Source organism: Carlito syrichta, unplaced genomic scaffold, assembly GCF_000164805.1.
Source record: "Carlito syrichta isolate Samal-C Ts95f unplaced genomic scaffold, Tarsius_syrichta-2.0.1 Scaffold279568, whole genome shotgun sequence".
Lineage (NCBI taxonomy): Eukaryota > Metazoa > Chordata > Mammalia > Primates > Tarsiidae > Carlito > Carlito syrichta.
The window spans coordinates 448,752-457,710 of record NW_007223664.1 but is presented as its reverse complement, the minus strand read 5'-3'; the positions used below and the strand labels follow the sequence as shown (position 1 = coordinate 457,710).

General features: G+C 40.8%; 1 protein-coding gene across 2 annotated transcripts in view; it reads left to right on the top strand.

Annotated features, from left to right (window-relative positions):
- Nucleotides 1-8,959, top strand: part of PHACTR2 (phosphatase and actin regulator 2) — a 207,992-nt gene that overhangs the window by 160,789 nt on the left and 38,244 nt on the right. For both annotated transcript variants that reach the window (XM_021709749.1, XM_021709748.1), the window contains 2 exons: nt 1,949-2,105; nt 8,103-8,158. In XM_021709749.1, the coding sequence (XP_021565424.1) occupies nt 1,949-2,105; nt 8,103-8,158 (213 nt within the window). The remainder of the gene's footprint in view (nt 1-1,948; nt 2,106-8,102; nt 8,159-8,959) is intronic.

The window sequence follows — 8,959 nt, the reverse complement described above, 5'->3', positions numbered from 1 at the left end:
ACTGCACTCCAGTCTGGGCGACAGAGTGAGACTCCAACTCAAAAAAAAAAAAAGAACCAGATATCTGTTGTTTTCGTGCCCTTCATCTTTCTGTCTCAAGTTAAAAGTGTGTCTGTTCTAAAGTTTGGCTTTTGTTGACAGGCCTTTCCAGAAGATGTTGCTACAAGAGTGGGTCTGTCCTTTGTGCATATTTGTGTTTTCACAAAGAGTCAGAGCTTTCTCATGGCAGGGGCCTTTTTCAGTGTGATCAAAGATGACCTGTCCACCCTGGGACCATTGGGGTTTTTTTTGTTTTTGTTTGTTTGTTGTCTTTTTAGTCAGAGTCTCATGTCTCATTCTGTCACCCAGACTGGGGTGCAGTGGCATGATCATGGCACTGCAGCCTCAGCCTCCTGGGCTTAGGTGATCCTTCTGCCTCAGCCTCCCAAGTAGCTGGAACTACAGATGCTGCCACCACACCTGGCTAATTTTTTTAATTTTTTGTAGAGATGAGATCTTGCTATGTTGCCTAGGCTGGTCTCAAATTCCTGGCAAGCAGTCCTCCTGCTTCAGCCTTCCAAAGTGCTGAGATTATAGGGATGAGCCATAGGGCCCAGACTCTGGGATCATTCTTGAAAAAAGAATGTCAGTGCTGGATTCATTGACTTACCCGTTGGAGATGTTTGAGATTTTCACTCACTTTTATACTGGGATTTAAAGACGGGGAGGAAGGAATGAATCAAGAATACCAAATGTCTCTTTAGAATTAAAAATAATCATTCACTCACAATAAGTAATGCAGTATGCCTTCTAAGAAAGAATGATACTAATGTAGGTAATTTATGTGTAACTTAGGGAACTGGAAAGTGCTTTTTTTTTTAACTTTTGAGCAAGATGACTTGGGAAGGATTCACTGTGGGACTGAATTTATAGGTTATGACACATTATTAGTATCCGTTTTTTTTTTTTGAGTTAGAATCTCACTCTGTCGCCCAGACTGGAGTGCAGTGGCAGGCTCATGGCCACTCCAGCGTTGACCTGCTAGGCTTCTGTGATCCTTCCGCCTCAGCCTTCTAAGTAGCCAGAACTACAGGTGCTTGCTACCATACCCGGCTAATTTTTTTTTTAATTGTAGAGATGAGGTCTCACCAAGTTGCCTGGCTCTTATCAAACCCGTGGGCTCAGGCAATCCACTCACCTCGGCCTTCCAAAGTGCTGGGATTACAGGTTGAGCCACCGAGCCCAGCCTAATTTTTTATTTATTGTAGTGGTGAGATCTCAACAAGTTGTCCGGGCTGGTCTCGAACCCGTGGGCTCAGGCAATCCAGTCACCTTGACCTCCCAAAGTGCTGGGATTACAGGTTGAGCTACCGACCCCAGCCAAGTTATTAGTATCTTAATGATTGAACAGAAGTTTGCTAAATGCCTTCCAATTTGTATGAAGCAAAAAAAATCATTACTCTCCATCTGGTATCATCTGACTTGATTTTAAGGATTCTTAGGTCATTGAGGGTTAAAACATTGGTATATACACAGTAGACTCTGCCAGCATAGTGTCTGAGTGGAAGAAAGGAAGAGACACAGATTAACTGTACACTATGAGTAAAGGGGGGAGAGTTTTTAAAAATATGAAAGAGAGAAAGGATTGGGCAATCTGTGGTTTCTGGGATCCACCATCTCAGCAAAATAAACTTCAGCTATCACTTTCCAAATGAAGTGATACTTCCAAGTTTTTTCCTGATGTTCCAATATTTTTCAGAACATTTTAAAAACTAATTTCTCAGTCTTTTCATGATGAACTACATCTAACTTAAAAGTCTTTTTTTTCCTTAGGTTCATTAAGACTCTCCTCTTGCATGGGTATAAAGAATTTGGTCTGGGCTCTGTGTAAAGTCCCTGCCACGTGTAACCTGAGTGCCACTGGCTAAAAGCCACTTTCTCTGCATGTCTGCCCTTTTTCAATCTTCAGGTGCTTTGGCAAGTAAAATACGACGAAGGGATACTCTTGCTATCAAACTTGGCAACAGACCATCGAAGAAAGAACTAGAGGACAAAAACATCCTGCAGCGTACATCTGAAGAAGAGAGGCAGGAAATCCGACAGCAAATTGGAACCAAGTTAGTCAGGTAATTGCAGAAATTTTAGGACAGTACTAATTTTTTTCTCCCTACCTAACTGAGAACATTGTAAATCCCTTGTGTACAGATGCATCCGAACTATCTAATCTTTTAAAATTTGTCTTGGATGGTATGACTCAAAGAACCTGTTCTTTGGCACAACTAGCCAATGACTTTGGGGTAGCCAAAGTCTACACCAGAGATCAACAAACGTTTTCTGTAAGGACCGGTTAGTAAATATTTTAGGCTTTGCTGGCCAGACAGCCCATATTGCAGCTACTCCACTGTGCTGTTGTAGCATGAAAATAGACATAATATATAAACAAATGAGTGTGACTGTGTTCCAATAATTTTATTTACCAAAAAATGTGCTAGGCTGGATTTTGCCTGCAGACCATAGCTTGTCCAACTCCTGGCCTAATATGTGAACTCACTTATCATTCCTGAGGATGAGGTTCTGCCCTGTGGACTGTGAGACTGCATGTATATTAGTTAGCTTCAGTGGCCTGGCTCCAGCCAAGTCAGGTAAACATGGCTTCCCGATCTTTACTTCCCCGTTTACCTTTATCTGACATCTCTTTCTGCCTCCCACCATTGTGCAGAATTTCTGCATTTGCCACTAGTGCCTTTGGAAGTCCATGTAACTGACAGATTTTTTTTGTTGGTTTTATTTTGAGTCAGAGTCTCACTCTGTTGCCCAGGCTGGAGTACAGTGGCACACTCACAGCCACTGCAGCCTTGACCTGCTGGGCTCAGGCGATCCTTCTGCCTCAGCCTCCCAAGTAGCTGGAACTACAGGCATGCACCATGACACCTGGTTAATTTATTGTTGGTGGTTTTTTTGGGGTTTTTTAAAATTGTTTTTTATTTTTTTGAGTCGGAGTCTCACTCTGTCGCCCAGACTGGAGTGCAGTGGCCGCTACCGGCCACCGCAGCCTGGACCTGCTGGGCTCCGGAGATCCTTCCGCCTCAGCATTCCAAGTAGCTGGAACTATAGGCGCGCGCTACCAAGCCCGGCTAATTTTTGATTTTTTGTAGAGATGCGGTCTCGTCAAGTCGCCGAGGCAGGTCTCAAACCCGCGGGTTCAGGTTGTTCACTCACCTCGGCCTCCCAATGCGTGGGATTACAGGCTGAGCCACTGAGCCCGGCTGTTTTTATTTTTTGAGTCACCCAGGCTGGGGTACAGTGGCACACTCATAATCACCCCAGTGTCGACCCACTGGGTTCAGGCGATCCTGCCACCTCAGGCTTCCAAATATCCAGAACTACAGGCACACACTACCACGCCCAGCTAATTTTTTGATTTATTGTAGAGATGAGCTCTCGCCAAGTTGTTCAGGCTGTCCTTGAAACCATGGGCTCAGGCAGTCCCCTCACCTTGGCCTCCCAAAGTGCTGGGCTTACAGACTTGAGCCACCGCGCCTGGCCGGTAATTTGTTTATTTATTGTAGAGATGAGGCTCTCCACCAAGTTGCCTGGGCTGGTCTCAAACCCCTGTGTTCAGGCAATTCTCTCTCCTTTGCCTTCCAAAGTGCTGGGATTGCAGGCATGAGCCACCACACCCAGCGTAACTGACAGTTTTAATAGAAGTGGGTATTCCTTCTGTCATACCAAAGCCCTTAATTTTGATGATCGGTTTTAGCAACATTTAAGAAATAATAATTCTGCTGACTTTTCTCACTCTCCATATACAACAGGGTACATAACTGGGAGAAGGGAACAGTCTGGAATCCCTGAGCAGGGTTTGGAGTTGAGAGGAAATTGCTTTCCTTCCTTGGAAGCGGTATAACTAAAGGCAGAGTTGGCAAGGAGGGGTTTCAGAAGCTATTGACTATTTCTGCAGAGGGAGAATAACCCCCTAAGAGACCTTCTAATGGCTGAAACGTTGAGAAAGATGTCAGAGACTGCAGTGGCATCCATCTAAAGGAAAGCCTAGTTTGAGAAGGAATCTAGGGAGAGGATTAGAGGTTCTCTTTATTCTGGAATCTCCCCCCCACCTCAACTCTGAAAGAAGGTTGGGAAGAGTTTACCAATGGTCTCTCTCACTCTAGTTTTCTCACTTCAGCCCTAAACTTTGACCATTGATGGCTTCAAGAAAGAGCCAGCAGAAGTAAAAGGAACTAAAGTGATTAACAGTTTCGAACTGGAAAAACCTACAGGTCTAAACTTGTCATCTTACCAAGTAAAAACAAGAGGCCTCCCTGAGGCCCAGAAGAGATTAAGGAAATTTCTCAAGGACATGCAGTTACTTAGAAGCAGACCCAGGATTAGAATTTCAGTTCCTGGGCTCTCTTCCCAATTTTCTTTTTTATACTGTCTCCCATTTTGTACTTTTTATACCACGTAAGAGAGTATAAGCTTCTAGGGTTTTAAAAAATTATTTGATGTTTTATTGCCCTTGTTTATATTTTGCTGTGAAGCATTTAAATCATTGAATAACATTTGCACAAAATAATAATGCCAAATAAGGTGCATTCCTTAAAAACACTGTCATAATAGTTTATCATAGTAAAGGGTAAAAGAATGGAGTAGATATACCCATCTCAATAAGTGTCAAGGTGGCACTTATTCCCAAGGTGGTAAGGGAAATTTTGTGTATCTTTGTTAAAATCCTAAACATATGGGAAGGAAAGGGTTTTTTTAAAATAATGCCAAATATCTTAGTATACGGAGAAACTCTAAAGTCATTTTCTTTAAAAATCAAAGCAAACAAAAATTCCCCGCTTTTACTGTATTAAAAGTCTAATCACAATTATTTGTAGTGAAGAAAATACATAAATTATAAGAAAGGGATACTGTTATTATACATAGTCGTAAACCTAGAAAACAGAAAAACTGACCATAAATTGCTACATATAATAATTTCAGCAGACTCACTCGTTGTAAGATTAATCCATAAAAATCAACATCATATTTCAGTAACTGATACTTAGCAAGAAAATGAAAAGGGGAGATTGCATTTCATTAGTAGCTACAGACACATTTTAAATAATCAACTATTAATTTAACTTGAGGCCCATGAAATCCATTTCCAGAAAATCTTGATGGAAGGAATAAAGGAATATATAAGTAAACAGAGAGGGAGTAAACATTTTTGTCAATGAGGAAAATTCAACAGATGAGTTTATCAGATGTGTGAGTGGTATAAAGTTTGAAGGATCATAGATGTATTTTATAGAATCAGAGCATAAATTATGGATCAATTCTATAAAATGAAGACTGGGCATGGTGACTGATGCCTTGAATCCCAGCACGCAGGAGGATCACTTGAGTCCAGGAGTTTGAGACCAGCCTGGGCAACATAGTAAGACCCCCATTTCTATATTATTTTAAAAATTATAAAATGAAACCAGACATGAATAAAGTTCACTGTTTCCAAGGTGGGCCAAAAGAATACCTTCGCTAAGATAGGCTGAGGGGCCTATGGGCACAGATTGGGAAGTTTAACACTGTGATCACTTAGGGAAAATCAGCCTGAGAACCGTCGTGGGAGATGGATGTTCAGTATCAGAGCATTGAATGATCCAGAACTGGCAGACTAGAGAACAAGGCAGAACAGAGCCCCGGCTTGGCGCCTTGTGTAAAACAGAACTGGCTAACCCAAGAGCTTGAGAGGATTAAAGGAGACGGTACACTTAAGGCACTGCAGTTCCTGGATCACGGCAAGCACACAAAATAATTGTTTCTTCCTATTATTTTAAATTACTATCCACTGATTAAACTAGTAAAACAATTTATATTTTGTATTCTTTTTAGTTGGAGTCTCACTCAGTCGCCCAGGCTAGAGTGCAGTGGCACGCTCACAGCCACCCTGGCGTCAACCAGCTGGTCTCAGGAGATCCTTCCACCTCTGCCTCCCAAGTAGCTAGAACTACAGGTGTGCACCAGCACGCCTGGTTAATTTTTGATTTATTATAGAGACAAGGTCTCGCCAAGTTGCCCGGGTTGGTCTTGAACCCGCAGGCTCAGGCAATTCACTCACCTCAGCCACCCAAAGTGTTGAGATTATAGGCTGAGCCAGTCACCGAGCCCAGCTGTAAAGCACATATTAAAATTAAGCCCAATGTGGGCAAGTGTTTGGGAACACGGGACACATATACATTGCTCTTGTTCAGTACTTATGGAGAATAGTTTAACAATATGGTAAAAAGTTGATGAAGCAGTCTATTTCTTTGGATGGTAATTCCATTTGGGGACTATATAAGAAGGAAATTATTCAAAAGGGAAAGAAGCAAACATGTTATGTTTACAAAGATGTTTATTGTAAATTAAATAGCAATGACAAACAATAACAATCTAAAACTAAATGCTCAAAAATCGGGACCTGATGAAGGACACTGTGAGAAGCTGACCCATGGAATCATTCAATATTGGTTACTAGCTGTGCCTTCAAGGACTTCTTGGAGATGATACACGGGCATCTACCAGGAGAGACAGGAAAGTGTAGGCATGTGTGTGGGCAGATGTAGGAGGAGACTTCTCCATCCCAGTTCTAATGATCTGACTGAGAAAACTTGTCTCTCGTATAAATTAGGATTCCGCCACAAGCCCCAAGAGTTTGTAAGCCTTAGTATTATAAACTATTTATCAAAACTTTAATACAGCCAGGGTTTTTACAGTTATTTATGAGTAAATTTTGTAGAATTACTTTTACACAAACACAGCACATCTAAGCACTATCACTGAAGGATAAATCAGCCAGGCATGGTGGCTCTCCCCTGTAATCCCAGCACTTTGGGAGTCCAAGGTGAGAGGATTGTCTAAGCCCAGGAGTTCGAGACCAACCTGGGCAACATGGCGAGACCTCATCTCTACAGTAAAATAAAAAAATTAGCCGGGCATGGTGGCATACACCTTAATCCCAGCTACCTGGAAGACTGAGTTGGAAGGATCTCATGAGCCCACCAGGTCAAGGCTGAAGTAACCATGATAGTACTACTATGTTCCAGTCTGGGCAACAAAGTGAGTCTCTGACCCCAAAAAAATAAAAAAGTCAACTGGGCACAGTAGCCCATGTCTGTAATCCCAGAACTTTGGGAGGCCAAGGCTAGAGGATTGCTTGAGCCCAGAAGTTCGAGACCAGCCTAGACAACATACCGAAACCTCATCTCTACATAACATTTTTAAAAAGGAAAGATAAATCACCCACCATTCCAGCCTAAGGGAACTCCATGTCTAATGAAAGAGAGGGAATTTTTCATAATCACAAATAAGTCTGGGTTTCCTTGAAGACAGATGGGAAGGGCCTATAACTTTCTATATTACATATTCATTTGAGGTCTTGAAAGCCATTTTTCACTTAAACACTATTTTGACCATGTTGGTCACCTCCTAAGTCCCTATGAACTCATAAACAGCCACCTATTTTAGACTCCAATGATCTATGGATTAATTCGTCTATGGGCTAAGCTGCTATAACAGAGACCAAAAAATACAGTGCTTCAAAGAATGTATATTTCCTTTTCATGTTAATAACAGTCCAGAGTTGGGTGGGCAGCACAGCTCCTGTCTTGCTGCTGTTCCATCCCCTTGAGTGGTCTCATCCGCATGATAAAAGGTGGCTAACACCACTCTGTTGAAGTTCTGGCCTATGGAACAAAGAAAAAGAAAGAAGGGAATGAATACACACCCAGCCATTTTAAGGGTAAAACATGGAAGTTATAAATGTCATTCTGCTCACATCCCATTGCAGAAACTCTGACACATAACTATATCTGGCTTCTAGGGAGGCAGAAGCCTGTAGTCAGGTACTAGCTAAAATGCAGGCAGACCTTTTTCTGAAAGGAAGAGGATAAACTGGGAAATGGCAAATGGTTTGCAGTCTCGGCCACAATCTGTAGTCTCCAAACTAATGAGAAGAAGACTTTTATTTTGTAGGTTTAAAATGGATTTTTCCTTCTCAAAACATGAAAAAGTAGAGCTTAGTTTGCTTGTTGTTTTATTTTGGATCTCCCACTAAAGGGACCTTGTTTGTAATCTGCAGTATATCATTTTTGTCATCATAGGAGACTGAGCCAGAGGCCCACAACTGAAGAATTAGAGCAAAGAAATATACTAAAACGTGAGTATCCTGTGTGTACGATGACTTCTTGTGTAACTGTTCCCAAGCTGCCTCTACAGATGATCCATTTGTCAGGAAAAAGCCATAATATATTGGTTTACTCACAAGTGACTGAAATGGCCCATTTATATCACATTTATCGTTATTTTTCATATATTTTAAGAAAGAATTTATTAATTTCATATGTCATTTTATGACTTTGAACCTGCTATCCCCCAAAGGAGAGTCACGGTCATGACAATTATGTTTTAAGAAAGATGAAATATGTTCCATGTATTCTTTTACCCAAATATTAAATAGAAAAAATGCTCTATTCTACTTATAGATAAATGTCAAAGAAAAGACCAAAGGATTCATGAGAAAATAAATTAAACATTTCTGTATTATTATTAATAATACAGTTTGTTGCTAGATTTAAGAAGTGACTCCATTTAAAACAAAGTTGTAGTAAGGGGAATTTTTCAATCTATTTCATTTTTCTTTGTTGTGATAACTCTGCTTCTTCTTGAGTTGTTTATAATTTCTTAGCACTTAAAGAGCTCTTCATTCATTTAAATTTATTTTCTTATTCTGCTTTTCCTTCTCTTTTACTTTATTTTTCACTCCCCACTACAGTAATATTTATTGGAGTTAGCATGTAAAAGCTATAAAACTAATAGAAACATAGTTTGTCACGCTATTATGTATCAATGTGGTCACTAACTGCAGTGAAATCAGAAATTAATATTTTAAATTGAGCCAAGCTGTAGTTTCACAAGAGCTTCTCGCTGTATGAAATATCAAAGAACAGGATGAGCAAAA